Genomic DNA, 15399 nt, shown 5'->3' with positions numbered 1-15399 from the left:
GACAGCTCTCAAATGTTCCCAAGCCTCGGTGAGCCTCACACAGGAATGTTGCTGCAGAAGACACCGGGGCTTCCTCTTGTAGTTTTTGCTTTACTGAGATAGAATGTCACTCTGTAGTTCTCAAAGTCGTAATGGTCTTCCTGACTCAGCCCCCCAAATGCTGGGATTACAGGTGTGAGCCAACACTTACGGTTTGGCTTCTGGAGAGGAAAGAAAGGCTGGCTTTGGTGAAGTGCTAGGTTACTGTCTCCATAGTGACTATTAGACCATTATTACCATGTCTTCTTATTGCAGCCTTGTAAAAAGGGTTGCTATGGTCAAGTGTGCTATAATCCTGAACTGGTGAGGTAGACTAAACCATTTGTTGACTATCTCTTACCATGATTTTTTGGACCCCATGTTATTTTTTTTTCTCTTGACATTTCTTTTTTTTTTTTTTTTTTTTTTTTGGTTTTTTTCGAGACAGGGTTTCTCTGTATAGCCCTGGCTGTCCTGGAACTCACTTTGTAGACCAGGCTGGCCTCGAACTCAGAAATCCGCCTGCCTCTGCCTCCCAAGTGCTGGGATTAAAGGTGTGCACCACCACCGCCTGGCTGATACTTCAATTTTTAATACCAATATATTTTGTAGTTTTTAAAACTACACTGTTATACACACACACACACACACACACACACACACACACACACACACACATGCTGAGAAGCTGTGGAGATGGATCCACAGGTGTGAGGACCAGGATTTGTATTCTCAAAATCCACATTAAAAAGCCAGGCAGCATGATAGCCCACCAGCACATGGAAGATATGGACAGGGAATCCCTGGATCAAAATGGCAAAGGTTAGACTAGCTGTGAATAGATTTCAGCTTCAGCATGAGACCTTGTCTCACAACATACCTGACTTCATCTCAGGCTTCCATGCATGTGCACATATGTGAACCCATACACACATTCAGTACGCTCACATGCAAGTAAAAACATAAGCAGCTCTAAGTCCTGAGAATGTTCATCTGGAGGGAAGTTGAAGGTTGGGGTAGGGGAAACTAGACTCTGACATGTTGTGGGAGACACTGACTCTTTAGGGAGAGATTTGTTTTTGCTAGTTGTCAGCACTGGTGACACAATGCAGCAGAAACCACAGACCTCCACCTAATTGGCACGAGTCAATGGGAGCAACCAGAACCAGCAGGAATACCAAAAGTTCTCTGCTGTGCCTCTGTCAGCAAAGTGAAGATCAGCGAAGATGATCCACAAAGCACTGTATGGCAAGCAATGCAAGTGGGTTGCCACTGTCTGTAGAGTCCTACTTAGACTTTTCCAATCGTCACATGTCCCCTTATGGGTCTTGCTTCAGGAAAACATCAAAGTCTGTATCATGAGATGCAAACAGAAAGTTCCACTATAGAACTGGGCCCATGAATGAAGCTGTGTGGGATTTCCACGACCTTGTGAGAAAACTCCAATCAAACAAGAGAGTCATGCAATCTCTGTTCTTCCATAACATGTGTCGTTCCTGGGATGTGTTTTCATGCCCCTTCCAGGAGTGATGGACAGTTCCTTAGATTATTCATTATAACTGGCTGTTTACATAGCTCTATAGAAAAACATGTGTTTGTCACGTGCAGCCTGTCCTTGTGATTGTACTCTTTACTCATGTGCTGTTGCTGCTGCTTTTCTTCTTCTTCTTCTTCTTCTTCTTCTTCTTCTTCTTCTTCTTCTTCTTCTTCTTCTTCTTCTTCTTCTTCTTCTTCTCCTTCTCCTTCTCCTTCTCCTTCTCCTCCTCCTCCTCCTCCTCCTCCTCCTCCTCCTCCTCCTTCTCCTTCTCCTTCTTTTGGTTTTTCGAGACAGGGTTTCTCTGTGTATCCCTGGCTGTCCTGGAACTCATTCTGTAGACCAGGCTGGCCTCGAACTCAGAAATCCACCTGCCTCTGCCTCCCGAGTGCTGGGATTAAAGGTGTGCGCCACCACTGCCCGGCTATGTGACTCTTCTTAACACTCAGAGTATCAAGTGTCTGATACGCTGAATAAAGTTGGCTATTCCTAGAGAGTTTTGAAGTAGAAATTTCTGGTTGTGTTGTGATACAGATGCACGTGACATTTTGCCGAGGCAAACTCACATGATGTTGTGCTGAGGCAGGACCCATGAGGGGACACGTGGAGAGAGTATAAATAGGACTCAATGGACAGCGATGGGGTGCTTGCATACCTAGCCTTACAGCATTAAGCTGGTCTCTCATCTTTGTTGAGAGAGGCATGACAGAGAACTTCTGACATTCTGTCTGATCCTGGTCACTCCTGCTGATTTGTGCCAATTTGGCAGAAGCCTGGCAGTTTCTGCTGGATTGTGCCAACTCTGCTGATTCATGTTTGGTGATGCTTTTGAACTGGACTGTTGGTATCCTGACACTACTGAACTAGATTGCTGGTATCCTGACAACAGAGATTGAAATCATCCCCAAAGAATTACTTCTAAAAAGACCCACATCCCCTTGTCCTATTTACCATCTCTTCTTCCCTATCTTTGGGCAGAGGGCTAGAAGGGGGATTGAAATGTTTGGGAACCCTTATTTAAGTAGGTTTCCTTTAGATTTTAGTCCACCTCACCTTTAGGCCCTCCTGTTCTCCCATGCTCATGCTGCCAACTAGAGTAATAAACCATTCAGGAATCTTTTTCAGTGACCCAGAGCAGCAGTGAGATGCCTTCTCAGGCAGCAGCTTGCTGGCTCACACTCCTCAGAAAACTGGAGAATCAAAGAAGCCTAGCCAGAATACCCATGGACTAAGAAACTTGGAACAGAACCCTACAGTAGTCAGTGCACTGCTCAGAGTCAGTTCTCAGGGAAATGTGATAGGTTCAAGTGAACCATGAGACACCCAGAAGAAGAAAACACACACACAACCCAACGCCACAAAAACAGAACCAACACTGGTAACCCTAACCTCTCCAAGGACTGCCCTGGAGGTGGGTCAGATACTAGACCACCCTGAACAACCAGCACCTGTGATCCAGCTCATGAAAGCCTATCCACTTAAGGGCTCAGCGGCTGTGACCTAACCATGCAATGTCCAGTGTTGTAGTGTCTTAGAGGACAGGAACACACCAAAGGAGTTGAGGGCTGCAGCAGCCACTGGGTGAGACTAAATTCAGCCTCCATATGTCCCTTCCAGGTCTCCACACATATTCCCTCTTCGAATGTCCCCAACATCAGGGGTAGGCCAGCTGTCTGGGCCTGTCCTATCTTTATTCTTCATTATGCCCCTCTTTTGTTGGACTTTCAAAGAATATAGGCCAGCATGGCTTCCAGGGCCTGTTGTCTCAGACTCCTGAGACCTGAAACTTAGGTTTAAAAATGCAATCAGATAGTCTATTTTCATTCTACCTTTTGCCAAAACTGTTTTTAGCTCTCGCTTGTCCGTACTGACCCCTTCTAGTAATGTCTGTGCCAGTATCAACCACAAGTCTGTTTTTCTCTTCCACTGATACCCGCTGTAATTTCTTAATGAACACAATGTTCAGCATCTTGTTGCTTCATAAAATGACTGGAGTTGATGTGGGCATTTAATGCTCAGTTCTGTCTGTAGACACGGTCCTGCATGTACATGTTCTTCTGTGTGTGTGTGTGTGTGTGTGTGTGTGTGTGTGTGTGTGTGTGTGTCTCCTAGGAGAGACTGTCAACAGACGCAATCTGGATGGTCTCAAGATTAGTACATGTTTGGTAAAAACTGAAAGGCTACTTGGAGGTCAGCATCCAGCAGCTATAAAAGGACCAGTGTGTGCTCATAGAGGGAGAAAATTGTACATAGGGAGAATGTCAAGGGCAAGGGGAGGATGCTCCAAGTGAAGGAGCATCAAGGAGTACCCATGGCAGAAGCCTGGTGGAAGAAAAGGTGGAACAGATTTCTCTTTTGGTCTCAAGAGAAGCCAACCCTAGCAGTCCCTTGATTAGGGGGCTTCTGTTCTTAAAGACAGATTTCTGTTCTTTAAGTCACTCGGGTTTGGAGTCACCATTTGGTTATGGTCATCCTTGTGAATCAACGTCCCATGCAGACCTATAACTCAGTTCTCCTTCTGGTGAGGATGACTTGACTTACAGGGAAGCAGACCAGGGTACCAGCTAGCAGCAGGCAAAGCTCAGATGAAAGGGTCTAATGACACTTGTGCTCTCCCCTAGGCCATCTATGGGGCAGAGTTCACTCACTCCTCTCCTTTCAGGAAGCAGGAGAATGAAGAAGCCTGGAGCATCCAGCTTATCAGCATCCCTTCTCCACAGAAGCCAAGGTACCTATAGATGCTTTCGGGAGGAGCAGGTCTCTGGTTCCTGTTCATTCAGATTGAGAGAAAGCTAACAAGAGGCTTTAGAAATAGCTACCCTGGGAACAAGGTCAGAGGGTACAGGCAGGAGCTGGGATGGAGTTCTCCAAAGCTTCAGAACCTACACAAAGATCCTCAGTGCCCCCTGGGAAGAGGGCTGGGCTAATTCCATAGGAATAGCTTGAAGGAGCACCCCAAAAGCATCCCAGGGCAATTTTCCCAACCAGGGTCAGGATGAGAGCACAGTGCTAATTAGACATGCAAGTCAGGGCAAGATAGAGTCTGGTCTGCCCAAGCAAATCACTGTAGAAGCAGTCTCTATGCAACCAGCAAAAGGTTCTGCTATGACCCTTAGATTAGACCCTGTGGTAAAAACACTCATAAAGACACAGGGTAATCACAAGGCCAAGCCCTCATACTTTGAGCACAGACAGATAATACATACACCACTCCCTAGAAACAAGCACTACAACCAGACACAGGACCACATATTTGAAAGCCAAGAATGCTGGCTTTCCAAGCCTAAACTGGAAGAAGGAAAAGATGTGTAAACCTTTTAGTTTGAACCCTACTAACACTAAACTTGGCTGAATGGATAAAACTAAGCTCGCAAAAATCACAGTTTTTGTATAATGGGCTTCTCTCTCTCTATTAATCATCTTATTTGTTTACACTTCAAATGATATCCCCTTTCCCAGGTATCCCTTCACAACCCTCTCCATCCCATCCTCCTCTCCCCCGTCCCCTTTGCCTCTATGAAGGTGCTCCTCCACCCACTCACCCACATAATAGGCTTTCTCCTATGTGTTAAAACCAGCTCTAAAGAAGGCAGACCTCATCTTGACTCCTACTTGTGCACCACTTATGGCTTCTGAAATTGAACAAGCCAAAACTTGAACCCGATGCCCCCAATGTAAAGATAGTATTAAGCCAAGTGTGGTAGCCTGTGCCCACTTGGGAGGCAGAGGCAGGCAGAGCTCTAAGCTCAAGGCCAATCAGGTCTACAGAGCAAGTTTCACAGAGAAACCCTGTTTCAAAAGACAAAACCCCAAACCAACCAACAAACAAAAAGACAGTGCTCAGACAGCACACAGCCAGTGCCCAGAGCTAGTTCTCAGAAAGTGTGCGCTGAATTAAGAAGGCAGAAAACACTGCCTCAGAAAATAGCCCTAGGTAGGCAAACATGAACACAGATGAGGTGGGATTGTCCCCTGGCCTCAGCAAACCACTTTACCTGGTAGAAAGCAAGACAGGTGAAGGCCGAAGCTCCTGAGCTGCAGCACTGGAGCAGAAGTGGGTGGGGATGGGGTGCGGAGCAGGAGACAGTAACAAGAGCCCAAAGCTAGTACAGGTGAATTTCACTTAACGGCCATAGGACACATGATCAGGTCCCTAAGTCTTTCAAAACAAGGATTGCCAACTGGAGCAGTTAGCCATCAGCCAAACCTTGTAAGGATCATCCCAAGCTAATGGGCTTAGCTGCCTAGGTTAGCGTCAGGAAATCCATAGGTAGGGAACTACAGCAGGGTGTGAAGTGGAAACTTAAGGGTTCTTAGGAAAGTCATTTGGATGGTGTTTTGCTGGGGCAAACTAGTGAAGGAACATTTCATTAAAGTAGTGTGGAAGGCTAAGGCAGACTGGTGAAGGAGTCTCATGTTTCACTGAAGCAGACGCAGGAGAGAGGGTGTTCTGCTAAAGCAAGCACATGAAAGGACACGTGATGAAAGATACTTTGCTAACGACACCAAGTATTAGTCCACCTTACACTGCATAGTTAAGCTGCATTTGTCAGGACACCATAGAGAGAAAGGCACCAAAAAAAAAAAAAAAAACTTCTGGTGATGTGCTGCAGTTTGTTGCTGCTTCCAAGGACTTGGGCTGATTGGATGCATGTGCTGAGGCAAGGCACATGGAGGACACAGGATGTTTGGAGGGAATAAATAGGACTCCACCGGGGGACGGAGACAGAGCTTGTTTTGTGTAACACTTGTGGATCTTGCATCTTTGATGACCTTTGCTTCCCTGAGAGAGGCACAGCTGAGAACTTCTCCCGGGGTTCCTGTTGGTTCCTCCTGCTGACTCAAGCTGAGGTTGAGGCCTGGCTGTCTCTGCTAGGTTGTATCACCGCTGTTGCTAACTCAATTCTACCCAACTGGACTACTGGTGTATGTGTGAAGTGTTTGCAAGTGGTGAGCTGTCACTACCTGCTAACCTGTGAACTGAACTGCTGGTTTCCAGGCAACACAGATGGGACTTGCTCTAAAAAATCTTTCTAACCAGGTACACTCCCCCCACAACTCATATCCTTTCTTTCTACTACTGCTGGTGGGTGGTGGGTTAAAAATAAGGATAAAGTGTTTAAAAACCATCATTAAAAATATGATTTGGAAAAATTAAAGTTATAAGATATACCTGAATTATAAGTAGCTGTGATGTTGGCAGCAATGCGAAGTTCTTACAATGTGTCTACTGTAGATGACCTCAAACTGGAAAGTATCTGAGTCCATGATAGAATTGAAAGTCAGTGTGGTTTATATGGTTAACCTGGCACGAACCTTGAGTCACCTAGAAATAGGGAAACCTGCATCAAAGAGCTGCCCCAGTGAGATCTGTGTAGCAGCTTCATCTGTGATGAATTGTTTTGATAGTGTGGGAGGTCATGAATCCACTGTTCACGTGGGCAGTGCCGTCACTGGCCAGGTAGTCCTGGGTTGTAAAAGCAAGATGGCTGAGCATGAAGATCATGATCTAGCGGGCAAGACAGCAAGCAACATTCCTTCTTTATGCTCTGAGTGCCTGCCTTGACGTCCCCTCAGTGGTGGGCTATGAGCTTGGAAAGCAAATTGGAATAAGCTTTCCTCTCCCAGATTGCTTTTGGATCATTCACAGAAACAGAAACTACAAGCTTGCCCTGGTGCTGACCAATTGAAAAAGGATTACAGAGACACTTGGGAGGGATCCAGTAACAAGCTCCTTTAGGGACAACTTAATTCACTTGTTCTTCCCCTCTGAAGGATTGACAGTGCAGAGGCTAAAAGCTTCTAGGTAGGTTTATGGAGTCAAGCCAGGCTGCAATCAGTCCTCAGATTCCTTCAACCAGGGCTTGAAGAGCAGAGCAGCAATTCTTTGGGGATAACGGCTCAGCTCTCCTTTCCATGTCACAGACAACCTCCCAAGACCACCTACAGAATCAAGCAAGTACCTGGATGCTCGTTTTCCTCTCAGGTGACTTGAAAACCCCTTCTAAGTCACATCTAAGTACATCTAAATCTTCAACCTGTGTTAGATTTTAGGATTTCCAAGATCCAAGAAGGCAGGCTCTGCAGCCAAGGGCCTTACAGGTTTGTTCCAGCAATGGAAAGCCTAATTCCACCACAGACAGAACACTTCTAGGGTACACAGCAAGCACCTGGAGAGTCTGTCTTGGTGCAGACTGGAGATGGATGAAAGTGAGGCTGCAAAAGAGGTGACCCTAATTCTGACTATTCCAGAGATAGGAGATGGCCCCTAATATGGTCTCCCTCAGCTCATTTAAGAGACTAAGACTGAGACAGGTTCTGAAATTCCTTTAGCGGGTAGGCTGTGAGAAGGCAAGTCAGTGACACGGAAGACACCCCTTTTCCAGGAGACTCAGTCCACACAGCAAACCTCTAGACTCTAGAGGATAGAGTCATCAGCCTAGTTCTAAAGCGGCACCATTTCAGGCTGGATACAGGTGAGGACTGGGAAAAGCCCTTTCCCCTGTCTAGAACTGGGCCTAAGCAATCAAGGGCTGCAGGGAAGAGGTTAGATACGCCTTGGATGTCCAGAATCATCTCACTGGTTTCTGTTCCCAGAACAGACAGGTCTCACCACCCCTCATGTATCCTGCTATGTGTGGAAACAAAAGGCAACTTTCCAGCTGGGGGCTATAAGACAACACATCCAAGGCCAACTGAGGGGGGTCTGTGTTAAAGTCCTAATTAAAGTTACTGAAACTAGCTTACCCAAGTCCGACTGTCCCGTTTTTCCATAAGTACTTTTGGGTCCCTTGCTTTAATGCAGTGTCTTTGGAATTGAATGCAAATCTGTGATATTTTATGCTGCCCACTTCCTCCCAGCAATCAGCAGCTTCATTTGAACTGTCTGGAAAGCTCTGCGCTCATGGGGGAAGGGAGAAACGCTGTAACCAGTGCCAAACAACACAGTGTGTGGCTTGTAAAGAGGATGACCTCAAAGTCTGGTGTCTGGAACGGCCTAGAAATAGCAGGTACAGGAGGCTGAGGTAGCCACAAGGCAGAGTAGAACCACACCTATTAAGCTGTATGAAAACCAGGCAGGAGAGGTAACTCCAGGACTTCAGGGGCCAAAAGCTGAGGAGATGGGTAAGGCGACTAAGACCAGTTGGGGTATCGGCTCAGGAGCTCCAAGACCAACTTCTCAGCACAAAGGAGGTGTATTTGCGTCAGAGAGACAAAGGGCAGGGAATAAAAGACAAAGAAGATAGAAACAGGGGAGAAAGGGAAAGGAACAGGGGCGAGGGGAGAAGTGTATTTGTTTAGGAAGAGAGCAACAAATGATTGCCTCTGAATAGAGAGGAGACAGGCTTGGCCCATAGGCAAATGGCAGTTTATAAATGTAAAAGGGGTAACCTTGTGTTAGGATAAGGTATTTAATTTTAATTGGGCATGTTAATTAGGTGACCCAAAGAGGATTTTTAATTGCTGGACTTCAATACTTTGATAGCTGGACCTTGGTAGTCAGCCTCAGGTGGAGGAAGCGGACACGTAAGGGAATGTACCTTGGTGGCTAGCTTTAGGAATGTAATCTAATGGGTTTGTAGCAAGGCAGGGAGGAGTGGGGAGAAGAGCAAGGCCTGCCAGAGCCATGTTTACCATGCTCAGGCTGGCTAGAGTCCCTTCAATCTCACTAGCCGCAATGGTCGACTCTATGCATGATCAAGGAGCCAGAATAGGCCCAGGTGCTGAAGCAGCTTGGAGCAGAGTAGCAGTGTTAAGAAAGCACAGATTCAAGCTAAGTGCTTTCATAAACACTGGATTCAATGAGGGACCGAATGGTGGAGGATGAGGTTGGGTGAGGTTTCTGCCGTTGCGATGAGGCGGGACCACTCAGTAGTCAGCGTGGGCAAGAACGTGCCAAAGGAGCCTGCAATGAGGAGGGAGGGGCAGGCAGGGTGTTCATCTCAGTTGGCCTGTGTGTCTGTTTGAAGAGCTAGCAGCTTTTAAGACTCCCTTAGACAGTGATGGAGGCATCTGGGTACAAGCGGCCAGGCTAATTTCTAGAGACTGAAGTCATTGTATGGACACATCAAGGGTTTCCTCACTTGACTTCCTGTCGGACAAACCCAGCTGCTTGTCTCTAAACATTAGTGCTGGCAGGTGTAGCCAACCTGTTCCTTGCATGGAAACTTCAACCATTTCACACACCTGAGTGCCCCCTCTTATACTAAAACCTGGAAAACTTGACGCATGGTACGTGATTTTTATAGTGAGTAAGCTGCCCCATATCCAAACTCTCTGGAGCGTTCATGTCATTTAAGATGATGCACATAGGACAGCTATCAGCTTGTAAAGAGCTTGGAGCTGGTATTACCCCAGCCGTCTTAGTACCATGCTGAGTGGGAATTTTAGTGTGGTTTAGAAAGGTTATCGCTAAGCTGTTATCTAAAACAATTCTAGTAAATAAGAAACTCACAGACTACACTATCTTCTGTCCCAGCATCCTAGGATGGACATCTTGCTTGTTGAAAATATCCCTAGCACATCCCTAGGACAGCGCTCGACCAGACCCAGGGGAAGTGTCTTTCATCTGCACAGTGCAGTGAGGTCGCTAGAAGACTAACAGTGGGACTGTTCTGAAATCATAATTGTAGCTAAGTAGCCATGTGTTGCTGGTGGGCAGTTTGGTGGTTCTATGGCAACATCAACAATGCAAATGGGGAAAGCAAACTAAGGACCCAAGAAAGTTGCCATGTAAAGGTTGGGGCAGGCAGGTGACTCATTGAGATAGTGGCTGAGAAGTCACCACTTCTGAGAGACATTAACCAGGTGGTATTGGCATTCCTTCTAGGCACCGCCCCACAGTTCCCTGCAACAGACAGGTATGCCTGACTCACTATAAAAGGGGCTACTTGCCCCTTCCTCACTCTCTTCTCTTGCTCTCTTCCTCTTCTGTCCCTTCTCTTCCGACCCCCCCAAATGTTCATGGCTGGCCTCTACTCTGTCATTCTGTTTCTACTATCCCCTCAACTCTCCTCCCCATGTCCTAAATAAGCTATTTCCATATTATACTGTCCTGTGGCTGGTACCTCAGGGGGAGGGGATGCCTCAGTTCAGGATGGGTCCTCAGAGGCACCCCTTTCCCCCACAACATACTACACCTCCACCAAACATATCCCTGGCTTCTTTTTCTTTTCTATATAAAATATACCTAGGTGGGATCCCTAGACAAGCAATCCTGGCAAACAGAAGGTCACAGAGGGCAGGGGGTAACATTCATAGAACCTTAAAAATGCTGGTCTATCAGCACAAGAGACTAGGTACTAAGGAAACAGACTTTTCAAGAAACACTGAGGTTCCCACACAGGACCTACCGAGTACACTTAAAACTCTTCTCTACGAAACCTGGGCACTCCTATAGGCTATAAATTCATTTAACTGCTAACTAGATGGCAATTTAGATTAAGATAAGCTAGAGGGGAATCGGGTGGGTGTTCAGGTGAACCAGGAGAGTGGGGTGGGACTGGTCCTCAGGGTAATTAGCAAACCTGACTCCAATTTATAAAGCAGAAATGGACTTTTTCATTTGCTGCAAATTCCTAAGAGCTCTCCTTTGAAAGACCACTTTCCGGGTTTCCAACTAGGGCTTCAGAACTTTTCATTCAAGTAGCCAGAGGACTTCATCTTGCCCTAGTCAAAACCTGTGAGACTCGAAAAATTCCAGGTTTTGCTTTCTTTCCACGAAAAGAATTCCACCCTCACGCCCTTCCCCAGAGCGTGTTAGGAAACAACCCCTGCCATCTTTAAGAATTACGTTCTTTTTTCTTGGCTTCTTTGCTACTAGGAAGTTTCATGCAGGAGGGAGCGAGACGGGGAAGTTCCTAAGCATACCCAGTGAAAGCAAACAAACAAACAAAACCCCATACGCCCCGTGGCTTCAGGTCTTTTGCAAGCCGGGGCGCCAAGCTGGCGTTGGAAAGCTCGAGAAAGGTCTGCTCCACAAGAAGGCTCCCGGTGCAAAGCCAGACAAGCCCAAAAAACCCTCCCGCCCCGCACCTACAACCCTCCGCGCCGCCTTTTCACGGGTCGCGTCACGTCACTTCCGGGGCGGGCCCGCAAGCGGGGCGGGGCGGTGTCCGCGCAGGCTCGTGGGGCTGCAGCCTCCGAGCCGAGCGCTTGACTATATATGGTCAAAGCTGGGGGCGAGCCGCGCCGGGGCCGCGCTTCCGGGTTGGGTTGTCCGCAGCGGTAGCGCGCGGGGCAGGCGCGTACGGGTCTCGGAGCCGGGCCTCGGACCGCCCCCTCCGCGCCCGGCACGCCCGGCGCCGCCTTCCGCGCCGTCCCTGGACTCGGCCACTGCGAGGTTCCACTCGAGCGCGGCGCCGTAACAAGTGGGCGAGGATGCCGTACGAGATCAGTGAGTGCGTGGGCCTCCGCGCGCGGCCGCCGGCTTCTGGGGTCGGGTGCAGGCGGGAGGGCGCGGCCGGGGTCTTGCACGGCCGCGGGGGTGCGGGCTGGGGACCCCGGAGTGGGCGTTGTGGGCTGGGCCGGCCGAGCTGCGGGAGGGACCCCGGGTCCTGACCGCCGCCGCCGCCCGGGAAGTCCGCCGGCCGTGCCCGCACGCGGCAACAGGTGACCGGCTCGGGACCCCCAGCGCTGACTGACTGCAACTCCCTGGGTCCTGCGAGGCCGGGATTGCCCCTCATGCACCGTGCTGGGTTTGTATCTCCCCAGAGAAGGTGTTCGCCAGCCTCCCCCAGGTGGAGCGGGGCGTCTCTAAGATCCTCGGTGGAGACCCCAAGGGCGATCATTTCCTCTACACCAATGGCAAGTGCGTCATCCTGAGAAACATCGATGTGAGTACTCTTGTGCCCAGCGGGGCCTGCTTCCGTCCCTGCCCTGCGAGCTACCTTCAGAGTCGGGAAATTCTTGCCCTTCCGCCCCCTCACCTCCCAGTCCGTTGGCCTGGGGAGAGGGGAGCCACGCCCCTTCTGCCCAGGAGCCACACCTTGGAGGCTCAGTGGTGGTGGTGTCATCCACCTCTACCCCCACACCCCCCGTAGACTGGCAAACTAAGACTTGGGTCTCTTCAGTCCTTAGAGCCAAGGGCTTTGAGTCTGCTGCTGCTTGATCATGGGGTGGCTGTTGATTGGCCCTTCCTGAGCCCAGTTTCCGCATTGGGGAAACGGAGACAGGGAAATGGTCCTCCACTTGCCCTGGCTGCCTTGGCTGGCTGAATGAGCTGGTCAGCTGTCCTAATGCTGTCTTGTGCCTGGCATAAATGGAGCACTTGGTAAATGGCCCTTGTGCTTAATCATCCCAATACCCTGGGCTTCCTGGTATGCCAGAGCCCAGGCCTACACACCCTGTCCTCTGAATGCCAACTGTTACGGACTTGAGTCTCTGAGAGGAAACAGGAACTAGTGAATTCCTCTGGATGGTTCTCTGTAAATGACCTGCTGTCCCCAGAGCTGCAGCTTTTTGGGAGGCCCTTGCAAATTCATGTTTTTTCCTCTGGTTGTTGAAATGAGTCAGTCTGCTGGGCCTCCTCTCCATTTCCAGGATGTGGCTCAAATCTTGTCTCTCCCGTGCTCAGGCCTGAGGAATGGTGTGGGGTAGAAGCTGAAGGCTGGACTTAGGGCTATGCTTGGCAAAGGGCTGCTAGAGAGGTGGAGGGTTTGACTCTTCCACCAAGGCTGTCACCTTCAGCTCCCGCATGCCAGGTACATCATTAGTCAGACGAAGTAGCTCATGACACCCCTATCCTCCAAGAGTCTCCCAGCTGGCTGAGGGTAGACCCCAGTTTCTTTGTAAAAAGAGGCTGCATTTTTGAACTGTGGTGGCTGCTGGCTGTGTCCTTTGTAAGTCTGATTAAACCGACCAGTCATCAGTCCTGTGCTGGCTTCTGACCTCTACAGGATTGTTGGGCACCTCAAGTGAGGTGGAAGTTTGGGTATGAGCCTGCCTTGCTAGTTACACAGATTCCTAGAAAGCTGACCCAGCCTTTTTAGAACTGGGGAAGCCTTCTCAAAAGCTTAACAAGCCAACAACTATATTGAGGTCATAAGATTTTGAGAAAGTAAAGGAAAAATGGAGATGGTCGCAGGAGCTCTGTGGAATTGACAAAAGTGTCTAAAGCATCTTCATATACCCCTAGCTGTAGGGTGTTTGGTTTCTGTCCCCTACACGTAGTTTCCTCAGGCCACTTTGTCGCTATTCACTTCCAGTTGGGAGAACTGCATGGAGCGGTCACTCGAGTGCTAGGCCAGCTTGTCCCTTGAACTTGCTGGCTTGGTAGTTTCAGAGGAGCAATGCAGCCGTTGGTGGAAGGGCTTGGGCTCACCGCCAGTGACATGTCCACCGGTCAGTCCTGTCCAGGCCTCACTGTTCTCTCCTGGAGGACGTGCAGCCGCTTCTCATCCCACCCAGGTCAAGTTCTGAGCGTGCCAGGAAAAATAATATGCTGTAGGGATCTATTACTATAGCCTTTTGTGTGCTGTGTGTCATTAGGCACATTCTGGTCTGCTGATGGCCTCCTGGTCCTCAAAGATGGATTCAGTTTTTATTAGGACAGAGTGTTGCTAGAGAAAATGAGGTGTGAGTTCTCAGGAACATGAAGATGCAGGAATGAAGGTGGTCTGCTAGGAATCCAAGTCCAGGAAGGTTGGCACCACATCATGCCTTGTAGACTTCTGACCCAGGTCACTTTTGGGGTTCTTGCATGCTCCTTAAGTCAACCATGCCCCTCGACTGTTCTGATCCTCAGAGCTGCCCTGTCACATTTAATTAGAGTCCTATAGAATCTGGCAGACTCTACCTGTTTTGCTCTATCCTGTATCTAAGCACCATACTGGCTGCCCTGAGGTGTGTTCTTGCTGTGCCTGCTGGCGCAGTTCTGATCAGTCACACACACACACACACACACACACACACACACACACACAATTGGCTCACACTCAGCAGCATTGCCCCAGTGCTCTTCCTTTGACCTTCCTCTTCTCTGTCAGCTCCAGGCTCCCTTGCCTCTTCTCCTCACATGCTACCCATCCTCAACCTTCCACCTGCTCAAGGTGCAGCCTTTGCCTAGATCCTCATTCTCCTGTGTCTGTCTCCCTGTCATCTCTTACACTCCTGTTTAGAAATTACCTCACTAGAGGGCCCTTCTCCTTAACGGCTTTTCTCCTTTTAGCCTTCTCTTACTTTCTGCTGGCAGTAAATGTGAACGAAGCTGTTGCTGTTGTTATTCCTAAATATTCCAGGTTGTTCTCTCTGGCCCGTACCTCTAGGAAAGCAGGGCTTTTCCTGTGTCGTTCACCTCATGTCCTTACACTAGAACACCTGACCCACAATATTCCAGTGAGCTCACTGCACCTAATTTCTTTTCCTGTTAGAGAGTTTCACTATATTGCCAAGGCGACATAAAATCCCCTGCTTCTGCCTCACTGGTGCAACCCTAGCATGAAAGGCACCACTGTGCTCCCAATTTTCTGGGACCCACCTTTAGAATTTATACAAGAATATTCTTGCCAGCCTCCTGCTGGGGCTGCCTGTCAGCTGTTCTGTGACTGAAAGACGGCTTTGTGAACCTGGCTTTTGGAGAGCTGGTAGCAAAGATGCTCTCTGTCTCTTTCTCCCTTGTCCTGTTGCCACGTTTGAAGAATAAATTCTCTGCAGGCTTAAATCATGTGGTGATGGAGGCCATCTGGAACCTGGCATTTGGGAACTTTCAAACATTGTGTATCTTGGCAGATGTGAACCCCTAGCAGAGCTAAGGTATATATCTAGGAAGCTCAGTTCTGTGAAATTGGGTCTCAGGAAATGACACACAGCAGTTGGACTAACCACTGGCTTGTCTCTTTGAACCAATT

The 15399-nt window shown here is 48.8% G+C and overlaps 1 protein-coding gene across 1 annotated transcript in view; it reads left to right on the top strand.

Annotated features, from left to right (window-relative positions):
- Positions 1-11713: 11713 nt before the first annotated feature.
- The window catches only part of Wdr1 (WD repeat domain 1), a 34986-nt gene continuing 31300 nt past the window's right edge, over positions 11714-15399 (top strand). Inside the window, exons 1-2 of the mRNA XM_085836658.1 lie at positions 11714-11948; positions 12266-12387. Of these exons, the coding sequence (XP_085692784.1) occupies positions 11933-11948; positions 12266-12387 (138 nt within the window). The 5' untranslated portion in view covers positions 11714-11932. The remainder of the gene's footprint in view (positions 11949-12265; positions 12388-15399) is intronic.

This window comes from Mus caroli, unplaced genomic scaffold (genome assembly GCF_978045245.1).
Source record: "Mus caroli unplaced genomic scaffold, Mus_caroli_1 scaffold_4, whole genome shotgun sequence".
NCBI classification, from domain to species: Eukaryota; Metazoa; Chordata; class Mammalia; order Rodentia; family Muridae; genus Mus; species Mus caroli.
This window is presented reverse-complemented; position numbering and strand designations above follow the sequence as displayed.